At 47.4% G+C, this 18,013-nt stretch overlaps 1 protein-coding gene across 1 annotated transcript in view; it reads right to left on the bottom strand.

The window, feature by feature from the left end:
- Positions 1-2,681: 2,681 nt before the first annotated feature.
- The window catches only part of LOC8030976 (plexin domain-containing protein 2), a 28,177-nt gene continuing 12,845 nt past the window's right edge, over positions 2,682-18,013 (bottom strand). The window contains exons 6-14 of the mRNA XM_029982212.4: positions 17,636-17,689; positions 17,299-17,363; positions 16,828-16,918; positions 16,261-16,356; positions 13,167-13,309; positions 12,977-13,052; positions 9,486-9,626; positions 8,347-8,492; positions 2,682-6,512 (exon numbers count right to left, since the gene is read on the bottom strand). Of these exons, the coding sequence (XP_029838072.2) occupies positions 6,444-6,512; positions 8,347-8,492; positions 9,486-9,626; positions 12,977-13,052; positions 13,167-13,309; positions 16,261-16,356; positions 16,828-16,918; positions 17,299-17,363; positions 17,636-17,689 (881 nt within the window). The 3' untranslated portion in view covers positions 2,682-6,443. The remainder of the gene's footprint in view (positions 6,513-8,346; positions 8,493-9,485; positions 9,627-12,976; positions 13,053-13,166; positions 13,310-16,260; positions 16,357-16,827; positions 16,919-17,298; positions 17,364-17,635; positions 17,690-18,013) is intronic.

Raw genomic sequence — 18,013 nt, 5'->3', positions numbered from 1 at the left:
GCCGGTAATCTCCAGGCGGCGCCAGTAGAGTGAAAGCCCAAGGTATACCCTGCCTCGGTGAAACTTGGCAAAGGGTGAACCATAAGCCCCCCATAGCGTGCCGACGGCTTCGATATCCGCTACGTATACGAGCGCAACGCACACATATTGGAGTGTAAAGCGCGAAACACACGTACGACCAAAGCCCGAGACTTCTTCGCAGTAAAAGCGCACTCCGGTGATGCATAGTCACGTTCCGAATGGCCCGCCAGGCCGCAGCTTCCGCCGTACTTGCACGTTATGCAATCACGGCTTCCTGGCCTACCCAGTATTTCCGACTTCAGACACTAGGCAGACACTAGCAGCGCCACCAGAGTAATACCTCACGTTTGAACAATGCAGCTGCCACTCCAAGGCATACCCAATCTTTCTTGCTTCAATCGCTAGATAGCGCCAAACCAAACAGCATTGCAGGTTGCTCATAGAACAGTGTCAGAAATCTCAGCCCCCAGCGATAAAAAATGTGAAATAGTAATCTCAAGCGAAGGCTCTTGTGAAAAGAAGGGCTGCGCATAAAACAAGGTTCTTGCTCTTTACAGCACTCTTGGCTTCGTAACTATGCCTTTCCGACGTTCTTGTACTGCAATATTTGTGAAAGTTTCTAAAAAAAGAAACACGAAGTTTTGTATAAAGCGCGTCCCCCCCCCCCCCCCCCCCTTTTTTTTACCGTGTCATTGCGTCAGCATAAACAAACATGGCGGCACCCATGGAACTGAGCAGACACTGGTCTATAGCTATCATCGTTTTGCCTGGCCTTCACGTGTTGGTAACGCAGTGCTACCTCAAAAAGCGGAGGTAATTGTGTGCTGTGAGGAAACTTTTATTAAAGTTGGTGGGCCGCAACTACGACGACAGTAGAACGATGAGCCACCACGCCCGTAATCTTGTAACTGAGGCTTGCTCCGTTTTAAAAAAAAATGACAATGCAACTTTACCCGTTTTATCTACAGAGCCTCGCCGATCTCTGCGTCCGTACCGCCGAGTTCACCCTGCTTCGTCATTAGGGGGGGGGGGGGGGGGGGGGAGGAGGAGGAGGAGGAGGGGGGGGGGGATTCATGCCATTGGACCCCCTTCCCCCAAATAAAATCCTGGCTACGCCACTGTTTGTATGTGCCGTGTATGTTTATGCGCTCGATGTTCAGCTGATGCTTGTTGTATGCGTAATGTTTCTACATGAGATGTGTGTTTATAAAGGTTCCCGAAGCGCGATGGTGGGAATGGTGGTGTGAGCAAATGAACAGACTACGAAAATTCCAGCGACCCGGACTCCGGAGCCCCATTCCCAAGGCCGACTAGAGCGAATAGGCACGCTCTTTTACGGCCCTCGAACGAGGGGTTGTTTGTCCCTTCCACCGCTGCTCGATGTGGTGACTGAGACCCTACCCTTCCTGGGGCCCTAACCTGGACACTTGGCGGAAAAGTCGGCGAGAAATCTGGCGGCTCTGATTGGCCGGCGCCAAAGTCAAGTGCGGCGTTGGCCAATCACGGCCGCCAGATTTCTCGCCGACCTTCTCGCCAAATGTCCAGATTAGGGCTCCTGCAGTGCTTTAAGTCCTCCTGAGGATGGATGGATGGTAATGGCTATACCCTTTGTAACGGGCGGCAGCTTGCGCCACCTAGCCTAACATTTCGTCATCATTTTTTTTTATTTTGTATGAATTTTGTTGTAACAGACCCCCCCCCCCCCCCCCCCCCCCTCTTTTAAATTGAAATTGCTTCCCCCAGGTTTCTCAACGTTGCCCGCCAGCTTTCTGCCTTTGATAACACTTGGTGCACGCGCAGCCAAAGCCCGGCGGCCCGGATGCTTGCATGGCCATACTGCGCTGGCTGAATTTCTCATCTACCCAGTATACATCAGACGCCCCGCTTTTCAAACACTTCTCTGTTCACGTGCGAGCGTTGTACTTAGTCTCCATGTAACTTACCAGTCAGTCATGACGAACTCATATTCCCAATTATTTAAACATTTACTCGTATAAAGACAAAACAAGACTTTCAAATCCCCTTTTTATGATAAGTACATCAGCGACATTCGAAACCATGAAGTTCAGTAGTGCTATATAAAAAAAAAATGGGCCTGTTTTTTTTTTTTTTGCGTTACATCTTTTTACATGGGAAGCTACCTTAAATATGGCTGCCGCTGCAAACTATACCCTGCTTTGATAGTCTCTGGAAGAGTGTGCCTCTCGACAGGCAAAATAACATGCTTGGAGAGAATTTCTTTTCCACTTTTTTGTAAACATTACATGTTTGACGCCGACGACGCCAGAGCCTTTGAGGCCCTCGGGAGGTTCATCCTCATTGGTGTAAAGGAAGTCGTCCTCAGGGAGGACCCTACGAATGGCGTTTAATGCTTGGCGAGAGCTCACCGACACTTTCAAGTCAACAATTTTGGTCATCTGGAATAGTGCTTCACTTCGAAATCTAACACTAATTTTTCCAACCGGAGTTCGGCGTTCTGACGCCCACGCACTCTCGTCCCCTCTGTTACTCAGCACGGCGACGGTTAAACAATGTTTTCGCCCATACTGGAAGTGACAACATTCAAGATGGTAACACTCGTAAAAAAAAATCCTAAAAAAAAATCCTAAAAAAAAAGAAACAAATGCACACACATAGCAAACAAGCACAACCACAAGGAGTCCAAAACGTCGAGCATTAATTTTATTTGCTTAGAGAGCTCTCGTAAGCCTTTGGAAATATGCAGTACAAATTCTTACATTGCATAAAATCTTAATCTGTAAAGAAAATGGTTGTCCAGCGAGTTTCACGCAAAATATCTCGGAACAATTGCTGCTGGTGCAATGGGACAGGTACGTGTTTGAGCCAAGACAAAACTTATTTTTATATCCAAATATATGCTTCCGTACAGCTTGCACTTCTCCAAACTTGAGCAGTTACCAAGCTATAATTACAACTGCTAGTATGAGAGTCCTAAAAAAAATATGAAAATAAAAGAACCTAGCAAAGAAAAAAAACAACAACAAAGGTTAAAAAAAAACTCCGGATAAAAGAGGGGTTCATTAAGGCTTTTATGTGCCCTGGCATGCGTAGAAGCTAAAACAGAATTCGCACTCGCAAATTCATCGATAAAATTTCTGCTAAACCAACGGCAACTGTCTCCCGAAGTTCCTGCGAGAAAAGAAAACTGTAATCCTTCACACCTCACGTGCTTTGCGCTCGTGACCGCCGCAACGTGATAATTACAGAAGCTCTTCGGAAACAAACTTTCCTCCATTCTGTCTTTCATCGAGATTGTAAAGGAATTTCCCAACTTTTCTCGGCCATGTTTGCGAGCCTCGTAGTTCTCGGCAAACATTCGCGACGAAGGACTTCTGTACAAAAATAGGCCGACCTCCGAACGAAGCAAGCCTCGTCCTTCCGACATCGAAAAGCACTGCCGAGCTTTGGGCAAGGCCGACAAACAATGCACCTTTCGTAGAAGAACTGAACTCAAGGGGTGCAAAAGCGTCGTGTGCACAATTCAAAGACACTCGTACAAAGAAGCCAATGCAGCCCCCGTTTACGCTCACTTTTCGTCTACATTTTACAGAATTCATGGAGACGTGTTCTCCGCCCGACCTGGCCATACAAAAAATGCGACCACATCAGACTCTTTTCGCGATTCTCCGTTTTACGCAAGTCTGACCGCAGCCGACGCCACGACCCAATTAAACAGCGCCAAAAGAACACTGTCGGGGCACTCGTGCACTGAAAGTGCAGGGTCATGGCACTTTCACTGCTCCCGATTGGTTTATCCGGTGATGGTAAATGCCCAAAGACAAAGAAAGCCAGGACAATCCGCTTTTGGAGCTGCCTGATCGGCTCCGTCGGATCGTAGCATCGGTTGTGGTCGGAGTCACAGCCGATTGGTCAAGCCGGAAACTGGCTCCCGATCCCCCGTTAACTCGATGCGGTTTTCCCCCCGTGCACATGATACAGTGGCACCCGGACACTGGCAACCTCAATACTCATAAAAACTCGGCCGACATTATTTGGGAAACAAGTTAGGGAAAAAAATGAGCATCACAGGCATAACGTGGGTTACGCACTTATAAACTATGTACTATAACTATGTATATACGCTTATGTACATCGAAGGTAGTATATGGTTTGCGGTAGTTAGGGAAACCCGAACGAGAAGAGGGTGCTCACGCTGCGAACGTGAGGGAAAAGCTTGTGGACACGGACCACGAAAGACGCGGACTTGGCTCGGGCTCCAGCAGGTGTTCTTTAGCCTCGTTTCAAGCAATGCCCTGCTTTCCACTGTCGGGTCAAAGGGCACAGAAATTTGAAGCTTGCTTTCAATGAAGATTCATTTCCAGGCTTCTTTCCAAAAGTTCCATTCTCCAAAGATAACTTTCCAAGTGCCTCACATTCTCAGAAGTTACTGGTTCAACGAGTACCAAAGCGGGAAAGGCGATGTGGTGTCGTTTAATTAGCTAGCACTAAACATGAAGAAAAACATAATAGCCTACGTAGGATGTAGAATAAAACTTGAGAATCAAGATAAAATTAAAAGCAGTGCAGTAAAGATAATAAAAATTAGGTGGAGCCATAGCAGGTGGTTAGGCCTAACTGGCATTAGGCCTAAATAACGGCTACACCTAACCAATAGTTGGAACCTAAATGCAGCCTAAGCCTAACCAATGGTTAGGTTTAGCTGAAGGCTAGGCCTAACCAACGGCTTTCAAATAAATGCTAATGCCGATGGCCAATCAGATCATAACAGGGAGAAGCAAGTTTTGAGAAGTTCACAAACAGCCTGGAATGTGAAGAAAAAAAAAAAAAAAAGCCCCAAAACAGAGATCTTCAGGGAGATTCGAAGGTGTCAAAAAAATACTGCAGGTGTCACAAAATATTAGTCTCAAGCCTCATGGTCGATTGTCAACTCGTTGCACAGCGCCTCTGTCGACACCTTCCAGTTCGATATTCGGCAAACCAATAGGTGCACGCAGGGTAGCTAGCCCACCAATCAAAATTTGCAGGTACGCCAGACGGGCCAATTGGCTCGGCAACATTGAACGTGCATCCCTGCGTGGAGAGTGCCTTCCCAATCCTTCTTGGACACGTTTCTCTGCAAGGCACTTGACGGAGAGAAATGGTACATTGACGAGGTTTGGATGGGGGCAAACTGACGAGGAAATTGTTCCAGAAGGCCGGACTCCTGTGTAGCAGGGGACCGGGTGTGACGCCATGGAACTCGGCTGATTGACGCGAGCAGTCGTGCAACCGAAGAGCTTTTCAAAGCCACGCCTTCCAGTAAAGCTGCACCCACCTCATGGAACAAGAGACAAAAATCAAGGTGCCCGCGTCATCACTATCGGCTACGGATGCAACATACATAAAGAGGGGATAAAAGCAGGAAAAATTTGTGCCCTCAAACTGTAGCACACTCAAAATGTCAAAACAAACACTCTTACACAAAGAAAAAAAGGTCAGAAAAGGGATTGTGAAAGGGGAACAGAGCTGCTAAGGCACATGTTGGCGCAAGCTCCCCGACTGCCTAACGCAACTCTTCAAACTACTAGATTGTGGAAACGACGTCAGTCAAATGCGACGGCCGTGAATGACTTAGTTCCCAAGAATATTCTAGGGATCATGGAAAACACCCTAAAAAATTATCCATGCACAAAAAAAATTAATTCATAGAGAAACTTCAGAAACCTGCAGAGATTAGCAAAGAAAAATTGCGTGTTCCAAAGAGTCTACCTAATTTGATACGAAATGGCTAAAACAAGTGAAAAAAGTTATCACCACTAAGAGAAATAAATGCGATCCATAAGAAAAATGTGCAAGCAAATTCGTGATATGTAGAAAAAGTTGTAGAGAAAATGCTTAGCTGCAGGGAAAAGTTCCAGTTTAGGGCAAACGCATAGGGAGATCTACTACCTCGAAGAAACTTTCCAGGTTGTCATCACCTAGAGAGAGAGAGAGAGAGAGAGAGAGAAAATAAATTGTGGTTTTGGAGATTGGCAGCCTTAGAAATGGCGCCGGCTACTAGAAATCTTCCAGGATACCCTCTTTTGCGAGTCTTTCTTTCTCTATTTGTTTGGAGGGAGGTGTGAGCTTAGATGCAGATGCATGGGGAAACCTACCACCTCCGAGAAACTTTCTAGGGTGCCATCACCTAGAAAACTTCCAGGATAGATCTTTTTTTTTTTGTGAGTCTCTCTCTCTTTCTTTGCTTTGGGGAGACGTTAGTTGGCAACGTCGGGGAGCTTGCCCCGAAATAATTAAGAGAAAGAAGAAACTAAGAAAAGTTAGAAAGGAAAAGGGGACCTCGCCCTGGCAAGGAGTGCCAAGGCGAGTTTCTCGTGTGGTCACGACGGCCCTTCCAGTCTCCTGGCATCGCGGCCGTGAGGGGGGTCCGGTCTGGCGGCGCCTCCAGTGCACCGCTCCCTTCAGATGTGCATCGACGTGGCGGCTGTGTACCGGGCCTCCCCATGCAGACGCCACTGGCTCGGACGGTACTGTCCAATTGAAACGAGGGTTGGCAACCGATCACGGCGATAGGCAGGTACGAGTGTGCGGCGTTAGACGCGAGAGGGAGAAGCGGTACCTCTCACGCAATACAGGTACGAGGTGCCTCTTTGTATGCAAGTTTTGCAAAAGTAGATGTCGATCAATGCTCGGGACATTCTATAAGTTATGGTGGAATCTCTTAGCAATTTTTGTTTTCTATGATTCCTGTTTTCAAAGTGGTCTTTTCGTCTTCCGAGATGTGGGAACTTCTGCTAAGAATAAGTTTCTTGGTCCCTCTCAGTTCCACTTAATTGGATTGTGGGTGGAATTTACCTCCATATGAGAGGCAATTTTGAAGGAATAAAAAAGGATTTTAATGCAAGGATGCAGGCAAACTGGTTGGATACTGACTGCCCCCCCCCCCCCCCCCCCCCTTTTTTTAACCCTGGAGTGGGGAAACAGAAGGACAGGACAACACAAATCTCCAAACAAACCTAAGGTTCATTTCACCAAACACAACCTTACATAGACAACCCAAACATTCTTGGAGACAACATGAATCTTAAGATTTTGGAGATTCGTGCTGTTCTGTCCTCCTGTTTCCCCACTCTCCAGGGTGTAAAAATGTAAAAAAAATAAAATAATGTTCTACATTCTACACTTGCCTTTCATCTCAAACTTACCTGACCCTAAAACAAATGTATGCTTTTCAGCTATATGGTCCACTGTAAATACAGGTCCCAGAGAAAACAAATTTCTCCAGCCATATATGTCTGGCAAGCATGGCACACATAATTATGGCTCACGCATTAAGGCGCATTCCCACCGGCGATGTAAGCAGTCGCGCGATGCGACTAGATCGCATCGCAAAAAAAGCTAGATGGTCACACCGGCGTGCGCGATGAGCGAGTCCAACGCCTCCGTTGGCGAGTCGTTTCTCGAAAACTCTTGCTCCGAACGCCGTTGATTGGTTCAGCCGCTCCGCGACTAGATCGCATCGCAAAAAAGTCGGGTCGAGTAGCGACTGCTCAAATCGAGTCGCTTTTTGCCCGCGATGGTCGCTTTTGCGATGAAAGTTATCGCGCGACTAGATCGCATCGCCGGTGGGAACACGCCTTTACTGATCTAACTAGAGCAAGAAAAGAAATATACTCATTCTCGTAAAGGATGTCACTGAGACTGGAAGTACCAGAGGATCAGTGCTGCAAGTTGCTCACAGTTCTTTACTGACATGCTCTTTGTCACCCTGATCGGTAAAATGGCACAAGAAAGAGCGACAAACAAACCTCTAGACCCTTTTGGTGTTTGCAACATAAAGAGCAACGAAAAAACCTCTAAACCCTTTTGGTGTTTGCAACATAAACTGCCACTTGCTTCCCAAGTAACGTCCGGTCTGTTTTTGCAAGCCCGTCGAGCTTGCTTATGTCACCAGCATTAGAAAGCACAAATGCAACACGAACAACAAAGTTGGAGACTTAACGAGGGCATTTGGATGTACTATTTAACGTCTTGGAGGAGGCAAGTTGGTTCAAAAGAATAATTTAAAAATTTTAACAGATCTCCCGCTTCTTCGTTCCTTCGGCGTTCACCTGCAGAATTGGTGTTTAAACGTTTCATCGACATTTCAAGGAGTGGCGCCAAGGTAAGCTTTGTTCATTCTCTTTATGAACCAGAAGTTCCCCAGGACATCAAAGACTGGAGTGCTGCCTGGTGGCATTTGCCACGGAAGAGTCTCTATGCAACCAAACGGCAGAAGGCAACAGCCGCTGTCACTAAGCAAGCATTACACAATGCGAACATCACCCCTGTGCCAACCATGGACAGCGGCGCTCGGTAACCCACCTTGATGAGGAACTGTCCGGCAGGGGTCTGTGGATTGCGGTAGGCATACAGCAGCCACATCCCCACGGCCACCACCAGCAGCAGGATCATGATGATGGCCACCACCGTGCCAGAGCCCACGGCGCTCGCCGCAGTCTTGTCTCCCTCTGGGATTGGCAGACGCAACCCCAAGAGACACGCGTCAGTCACTCCACAGATGCTGCCGTAACCACGTTACAAAGGAAACGTAGCGGCGGTGCAACGCTACCTTTTCTTTTTTACGGTAGAACCTCGTTGACATGCTCCTGGCTTACGCGTTCACGAACACCGGTCTTGTTGAAACCCCTTAAGCTGCAGTCACACCGCTAACACATTGTACAGTCTGCGGACACTGCCTGGTGCCTTCCTCGTATTACGGTCAGATTGGTCCTACGAAAACTGTCTGCAGGCGTGTTCCAAGCACACAGGTGCTAGACAAATGTACCTCAAACACGCCCGAAGCGTATCCGCAGATAATTCTGTCACTACATCTGCAGCGAACAATGTGCCTTTTGTATGACGAATGACTAGTGCTTAAAGGCTTAAACAAAAGCACCCTGTATAGTAGTTACGCAGTAAGAGCTTTTTTCCCTTTTTTATTTTGTAAAAAGCCATTGGTTCAGGATGTGCAAATGAATCACGAAGGCCATCAAAACCGGTAGAAAGAAGGACCCCAAAAGGAACCTCTTGGAAGCCTCGGTAATCTGTGGTTTACATTTCACTACACTGCCTGAAACGCATCTCCGACTGGTGCGTCGTGCGTCTGACCACATGCGTCGAAAGTGGTCCTTAGGTGGCGACAAATTACGTCGCAATGGTCGGAGCGTAGGCCCATCGGATGTCGCGATCCCGACAATTGTTCGCAAAAGTTACGGCAAAAATCGTGAGCAAACGCGAGTGTCTCTGTCATCGCAGCGTTGCAACAGAAATTGAAGGACCGAAAACGAGGACGTAGTAAACGCACCGGTCAGCACGGCGTTCCAGACACGATAGTTTCTCTAAAAAAAGCTATCCAAATGTTTCAGTGAAAGACATCTCTCGGCAAGACGTGCTCTCCTGGGAGGTTTTCTTTCTCCGCTAAACTAAGGAGAGTTTTCCCGGAGCAAACGGACGAGGCTCACCGGAGGCACTGTGCGCAGCGGGGGCAGCGGCAGTGTCGCTGGCGGACGAAGTGACCACTTCCACCACGTTGCCACGCGGCTTGGAGGTGGGGAAGGATGGGGCAGTCGACGGGCCCATGGGCTTCCCGCTGGTGCTCGGCACTGCACAGGCACACCATTCTCGTATCTCCGTAGCGCAAGAGCTGTCAACACTGACACGCGCAGCTATATCTTTGGTAAAAGGAAGCCGAAAAACATTTTTAACTCGGAAAAACGGAGAGAAAGTTCATTTTTAATTTTAATAACGGGAACGACGCGATTGCCAATTAAAATTTGGCCGCAGCCCCGACGGCTGCTGCGGCCGAGCGCGGGAGAGCACGAGAGGAGAGAGTAAAATCGGCGAAAATTACATCGTCGGCATGGTCAAACAACCCTCGCTTGCTGCCCAGCTGGCTCAGAGATGCCGACGATGATGCCACGATGCACTGGACAGATAACGACTGGCGATAGGGCTCGCCGCATTCTCTGCGGCAATTCCCGCACATTTTTCCACAATAAAGGCAGTTTACGTTTACTTTGGCCCAATTCAAGTGAGGTAACGAAAATCACGGGACAATAAGCTTCGGAAGTTCGATCCATATTCAGTTTACTTGGAAAGTCCTTCAGCTTCCATTTCAGGTGATTGGGCCAGCTAAAATCTCGTAGGTTCCCAAACCGGGTTCCTACGGACTTGGGGGTTCTCAAAGTGCACTCCTGGTTTCCCCGGGCTCCCAAATTTCCTCAAATGTCCCTGTCGCCAGGTATGTATTTTTTCATTTTAGGCACCACTTCAGCAAACCCATTGAAGCATAGCTATGAGCCAAGTACTCCCTAGTATGTTCAAGATTGTGTACATGGTCCGTACGCTTCTCTGCTGTTTCATTTCATCAATGCTGAGACTGGGAGGTGTTCCTCAGCTGCCACTCGAGCTAGAAAAGTTTGAGAACTCCCCATCTAGGGAATAAAATTAAACTGAAAATAAATTGGAATCAGTACGGGCATGCTGCATTGCCAGTTAATGGCCTCTATACTCATTTTCTCCTCAAGCATAGTGGCAAAAAAAGCGCCACTCCTCGTGAAGCACCACTAATTTCCCCCTTTATCTAGACAAATAAGATATATGTAGGTGCATTTTAGATTAGATTCACCGTATTTACTCACATAATGAATGCGCACGCATAATAAACGGATCCCCCAAAGGGGGTACTAATATTTGGACTTTTTTTCCCCCTTCGCGTAATGAACGCACTTCCAATTTTCGGCTCCGTGAGTCTCAAATTGCATCCAATTTAGCTAGCCACCAAGTCAATTATCTTTTGCCGCCAAGCGGTCAGGCCAAGTCAAGCCAAGCCAAGCTGCTCATATAATGTCCGCAAGTGCGTAGCTGCGGAAGTGATCAACCGTGAAACCGAGTGGCTCGCACACTTGAAGAAGCTTGAGTCGAGGAATTGCCCAGCCCCAAACATTCTTCGCCTATCGGATGCATTGATGTCAACAAACACGCCGTCGTCTCTGATCTCTCGGTCAGTAAGTGAAAGTGGCTAGGCCTAAGAACGGTCACGGTGCTCTTTCTACTGAGTCAGCTTCGTAAAGCGCTTTTTCTTCGGCAAAAGGCACGCCAAAAGCGCCCTAAAAAAGGTTAGGCCCGCTTCAGACGAGGCAATTTCACCCAGCAACTTGACGTCGCAACACCAGCAACACGGGCCGCCCGCGTTCACACGCAGCAACCGAATTGCGACGACTTGCCATCATCATCGGTTACTTTGAATTTTCTTGCACTATTCAGACGCACAGCTACACGCTAAAAACATGTTTTTATATCTTTGACTGGCATTGAGAATACTAACTCATCTTTCTGAAAAGGCTTATTTCCGAAAACATTCAATTTCAAACGAGAATCAAGTCTTCAGCTGTCATCATCACCGGCACGGGGAGTCACGTGAAAATATTGTGTCCCTGATTGGCTGCTGCCGGCTCAGAAGGCTCCGAGTTGTTCGAGTTGCTCGTCCGTTTCGAGCCGGACCCAATCTCAGCAATTCGTGTTGATCTAGGGAAAGCTAGGGAACAACCTGCCAGCAACCTCAAAATTGCTGGAAAAGTTGCCCCGTCTGAAGCGGGCCTTAGCAATTTATGGAGCACGATTACTGTGGTGCACCCACGATCAGCCGTGGGCACGCCTCCGTCAGTGCAGATGTGCCACAGTACCCTGTCATGTCATATTGGCACCTAAAATGACATTTGCGCAAAGTGTGCAAATGCAAAAATTTAATGAACGGCCCCGCCCAAATATGGGTCAATTTTTCGGGAAAAAAAGTTTGTTCATTATGCGATTAAATATGGTACGTTATTTTACCAACACATACACGTTTCAAACACCAAGAGCATCGCTTCTTCCTCCGACAATCAAATCTTGTAAGCACTACTTCGCGCAACGTATGAAGAATGCACAAAACTTTTTTTTGACGCGAAGACAAGTTGGGCTAAGTACTACTACGAAAAGTTAAGTGAATCTGTTTAGAGTGTAATTCGCTTCTCAAACAGACGTGGGATTCATCCAGATTAGGCTGACTCAGCCAATGAGCATGTTTCATTAGAAGATTTTACAGAGATTGACAACAGTTTTCCCACGCCATGCTCAGTACAAAGTACTGTGCACATGATGACAGAAGGGGAGTAGCTATATTTACTGATGGGATAAGAATGGCAGAGAAAACCTTCAGTTGGCCCGTCTCTGGCGCAAGCTTCCTACCTTGAATAACAGAGTGTGTAAATGCAGCCGAAGCAAGATGGGATGCGGCTAACGCATGCTGGAAGGGATCGGGCATTGCTGTAAATGACTTAATTCACGCAAGGACCCTATTTTTGCAAATTTTGCGACTCTTATAACATTGCGAAAAATAGATGCACAAAATTTATTTCCCTATGGTAACAAATTTGTAACATACCACCTTGTTTCACGAAGTTTCGTGCATGCAAAATATTCTTGTAAATTCAACTTCGCCGAATTCGCAAAATATTGAGCCCGCAAAAAATAAGGTCGTTTGCAGTATATATCGGGAATGTCCATCCTACGGTTTTTGCAGGTCCAAGTATGGCTCACGGCTCCCTGGCAGGCATGCCCCCCCTTTCCCTTACGTACATCCAGCTGGACTGCTTTTTGACAGAGATGTGTCAAAAAGATGGGTCAACAAAGGACCCTGCTTCCTCTGTTGTTATAAAAATGATTTCGAACCTTATACGCATAGCTGGAATCAGGGGCTGCGGCTGGCTAGCGGACCACACATTAACTTTTGCTCAGCGGTCTAAGAAATGTTCCGCCGCCTCGTGCCAACATGTGCCCGACTTTTGAACGTATTCTTACTGCCTAAGCACCCGGCCTTGGGGAATAATCGAGGCCTCGATACAAAGCAGGTTTGAATGCGCGGCTTCACTTTCGATGACCATAACCGAGTGCCCTAAATGAGCGCGCTCACCGTTGGCAGTGGGTGCTGGCTTCGGAGGCATGGGAGAAACAGCAGACGAGGAGCACATGGAAGCGTCCTTCTTGTCCTGCGACAAAGATTGCCAAAGAAAACAAAATGAGCGGCACGTCAGGGCCGTCGACAATGCCGGAGTGCGAGCGTCCAAACTCTTCTCCTTTCGAGAGACAGAGGAGGGCTTCACCTCGAGGTCACACTGGTTCTCGAGCCAGCTCTGGCGGTGCCTGTCAATGCCGCTCGAGCAACGCTGGACGGCGTCGCACCACGAGCAGCTGAAGCCCAGCTTGGCCGTGCGACACTCGGCGCATGTCTTCAGCGACAGGCATGCTGAAACCACAAGCAGACAGCGAAGGTCAGTTTAACTTCTTCAATCTCGCCACATGCATAATGTTACTAAAGGCCGGTCCACACACTTGCAACTGCTTACCAACGTCTGTCGTAAAACCTCTTATGGTGGAAGAACACATTGTTGCATCAAGTAAAACGCTAAGCATTTCTGTGCATTTCTACATTTTCTTTTTAATGTATCATTATTTATTTTTTTTTAGCTTACAAAATTTTTGACATTGGATGTCAAAAGTTTTGCACAAAATGTATGTAAAAGTGTTATATACATTTCATCCTGCAAATACCGCAAAACCTCTGCTCCAATAAAAAGTAGCTTCAGGGTCATCTCATAGATGGTGCCAGCGTGCCCGTGCTTTCTCTCGTGCTTGACATTACAACAACGTTTGTGAAAATCGCGAACCGCCGGGGTTTCGAGCATAATGTAGCAAGCCGATTTCAACTTTTCGCTAATGGGTTGCCACTCGAAAGACGGAAAAGCATCAAAATCCTAGCGTTCGCTGTCAGTCGGGAAAGGTGCGGCTCAGAGCCGGCTCCGTTCGCTTAAAGGGCAACTCCGCTTCATTTTTGATATTTAGAAAACTATGTAGCCCTCTTCAGTATCATATAGGAAGACCCCATGTCAAATATTACAATCTAATTCCGTCTATACATTTAATAAACTGGCCAGCGAACCTTCAAGCGAGCCAAGTCGCCGAAATCTGCCAACTCTAGCGTGCGGCGCGAGGCGCAATCATCAGCGCAGTCAATGCCACGGAGTTGGAGCGGCCAACGTTGAACCACTACGTCAGAGGCATGCATACTTCATTCTCACGTTTTGCTTGTTTTTACTTTTCAGAGCGAAATTTAACGATGACGTCATGAGTTTCTCTTCCCGGTGTTGGCTGACCGGGCGTTCACGTGATCACCGCTGCCCTGCGCGCTTATCGGTCTGTTTCTCCGCTCCCCTTCTCCTCTTTCGTCTTCTCCCCTTCCCCCTCTCCCCCGGGCCATCACTGTCCACGCCATGCAAAACGACCTGCCCGCGTCCAAAAAAAAAAAAAAAGAAGACCTGCTTGCGTCGCGTGTCCTGTTTCTCGCTCCCTCCCAAACGTCACAAGACCACGTGGTTCGACGAGAGGTGCCCATGACTGTGACGACCCGAGACCAATGTTGCCTGACGCAACCGAAGTTTCGGTTTCGGTATCTGCTGATGTTTAAATTAGGATTACACAAATATTATTCCACATTTCGCGAATCCGAAGACGTAGAGTTGTTGAGTATTACTTTGTAAATGTGAATCACATGGAAGCCTAAATTTTTCGGAATTGAGCGGAGTTGCCCTTTAAAGCTAGATGGAAACGCAGTCCACACATTATTCAATGTACCACCACCACAACTTGGGGGGGGGCATGGAAGTAACTGGCCTCCTGAACATTAGCCCGATCGAAAGGCTTCGTTGCGCCGCTCAAATAAATCCGGTCCGCGAAATGGCAGAGGAATAATGCGTCTGAGGCTGTTGCTCCGTCTCCGTTGGCGCCATTGCTTTTTGTTCACTTACGGAAGATTAAACAGAGAGCCAAATGATGCCCCCGACTCCCAGTCCCAAGACAGCAAAGTTCTTGGCCATCCACGGTGCATTAAATCCTAATATAAATCGTTGCAGCCAACGAGTCCACGTCTTTATCAACTCGAAGGAGGCGACGGGTAATGGGAGCGATTGACCAGTTGCAATCGCATCAGTCACGAAGTCAAGGCACTTGGTAAGACCCTACGGGCCTGTGGAAATCAGGTTAAACTCGCACGAATCCCCGGCCATACCGACATTCCGAGGAACGAGAAGGCTGATGCGACCACGCCCTCACGACACCCCGTTCACCCTTCGGTCCCCACTAATGGTTCCATTCCTCCAGAACCAGAAAAGCTTGGACAGGAAAACCTGAAAGCCTCGCCCCTCCCCTCCGGGTAATCCAGAAGGGAACGGGTCGGCCTTCGCAGGTTACCAACACAACCAGCCATCACTCCTGTTTGGCCAGCTAAATTCCACAAACCCACCTACCCGCAGGACACGGGCTTTAGTCAAATGTGCGCACAATGTTGAGTGCCGGCCACATGCACCCACTTCATACAAGACTGCTCAAAATTCCTTCCTATTCAAAACCTCCACCTTGGTGCCGTGTCCCCGGAGTACCAACCTCAAAGTTGCGCCGAGGAAACAACCCCAAACCCCACTAAACCTCCCAACCACCGCAAACGGATCCTGGACTCTGTTTTCCTACGTGCCAGAGGCCAATCTAACTGGGTATATCTAGTCACCCATCTTTTCACTCACTCCATTTCCCCTCTCTTCCCCCTCCCCTTCCACCCCTCCGGCTCGGATGACTTTTGTCAAGAGAACTGAAGCGGATCCATTTTTCACGTAAATAAACAGTTTCCATCGTCGTCATCTTCGTTGTAAGAGATCACAAGTTCTTCGTTGTAAGTGAACGCAATTGAGTGCACGGGCTTTACAGGCATAATAAATAGCCACCGTTTCCTTCCGAGTCCTAGAAATAAGGAGATGGTGCTGCATTTCTATGCTTGTGGGGGCCAGCTCCTTGGAAACAACCCCTGCATGTCTACTTTCCTTAAACGCACACAGGGATCCAATTGCTGAAACCTGCCCAAGAAGGGCCGCAAACAATGGGGCGTCATCAACGCCACAGTTCGTAAATGCAATTTCCGCTGGTACTGTGAAGCCGCATTCCGCTGGTACTGTGAAGCCGCAGTTCGTAAATGTGATGCCGAACAGACGTAAAACGAAATGGCTACATTATTATTGACCCAACATTTATCGTGCTTATTCCGTTAAACAAAATTAAATGGTTCCCTGTGGGAGAGATCTCACTATCTGTCTGACGTGTCTGAAAGCCTGTCAACTGCAACAACCCTAAGGATGACTACAGGCGACTTACTCGGCAGAGCGGTGAAGTAGATCGCTGTGTTGCTCCTGATGACGTCGCTCTTCTTGTTCACCTGATGATACTCGTAGATGGTCTTGCGCTTCACAACTGAGCATCGCACGGAGGGGAAAAAATAGGTCAGCGGGCCAAAACAGTCAGCAATATCTGTGGGTATGCGCATATTCCTGAGACCTTTAATAACGCCAGCTTGTGCAGCATTCAAGCAGCGGCATGCTCCAACGAGTTGCAGAGCCAAAGTTTACTCTCTTGATAGGTTATCTGCCCTTATTGTGTTTCCAAATTCCCCGACTACTCTGGGTTCTCCACAAAGAGAACTGTACAACTCAACATTTTGTGAAATCCACGGGAGCGACATTCGAGTTCGGTCAAGGACACATCTGCAGCAACCGCCTAAGTTACCAGCTCAAGCTTTTAGGCCTCACTGCGGTAGATCTCAAGGTAAGACACAGTATAGAATAACTGTTGACCTACTACTGAGAGAAATACGGAAGCACCGCAAACTCGAGATTCAAAACCATGCATGGATACAAGGTTTAAAGTGGATGAAACCTTACTCACAGAAGATCATGCGGTCGAACATGTAGGCATCCGAGATGCCCACTTTGACGGGGTGACTCTTATCTGGGATTTCCGTAACGGGCACGGGCAGCTGCATTGGTGCGCAAGAACGAGGGAACAAATAAGTTGATGGGAATAAGAGTGTTCAAGGTCAAAAGGTTCACAGGTGACAACACTCTTCCCAATTCATTATAATAAGCAACAACAATGTCCTCGTCTCTAGCCTCGAATGATCGAAAAAAATATTCGGCCGTGCCTAGATTGTACATCTGTGTACTATGCCTCGAATTCTACACCTGTCAGTTTGAGGGAGGGGCAAACGATCAAGAAACTGATAATGAATGAGTTCGGGGTGGTTACCTAAGCACTGTATTTCGAAATTACAGAATTAACCCGGTGTTAATTCCAGTGCCACTGATAGCAAAAGCAGCTGTACGGACGTTTTGGGGTCAAACCACAAAAAGAGCTCACATCTTTGTAGACAAATACAATGTCCCCATTCTTGTGCAGTACAGCCTGGAAAGTGTAGTTTCCACCTTAAAAAGAAAAGAATACAGATACATTCAAAACCCTACTACAATGAAGTACTATGCTTACAGTTCTTGGCACTAATTCTAAAGCTTCAACATACAAATTTTTTTTTTATTATTATGTTTATTTTCATTGAATCAGTATAAATGGCAAGGTCCAATGGCAAGCCACTCAATCCATAGTTAACTACAAGACCATCAGCCAGAAAAATAAAGCAGATACAACAACTGGTTTAATAGCGAATGAGGCTAGGAGGAATGCCTCCAGCACAGCTCACCATCAGGCTTGTCTTGCAGCATCACCTCATGCCATTCCACTATCAAGGAAGTCCCTGGACAAAAAGCGAAAACAAAACTCTCTTCAACCAAATGCACAGACATAACAGGAACATCCGCAATTAGACTGTGGTACATTTTTATAGATGTTTTCCTTTGTCAGTTTAAGCAAACCGTTACCTCATGGGTGCAGAACGCATATATTCAACATCAAGAGTAGTAGGCAACGTTAAGGGGATAAGGACACAAGAGATAAATGTGTGCTCTTAACCCAATAAACTGGAAACTGCCCTAACCAAAAACATATTGGCAAAATGGAGACTTTGTCCCCATTTTGCCAATATGTTTTGGTACCACGAAAATCTTGTCAACCTTTTTTT

The sequence above is a fragment of the Ixodes scapularis genome, unplaced genomic scaffold (genome assembly GCF_016920785.2).
Source record: "Ixodes scapularis isolate PalLabHiFi unplaced genomic scaffold, ASM1692078v2 PGA_scaffold5__190_contigs__length_132052651, whole genome shotgun sequence".
In the NCBI taxonomy this organism is placed as follows: domain Eukaryota; kingdom Metazoa; phylum Arthropoda; class Arachnida; order Ixodida; family Ixodidae; genus Ixodes; species Ixodes scapularis.
This window is presented reverse-complemented; position numbering and strand designations above follow the sequence as displayed.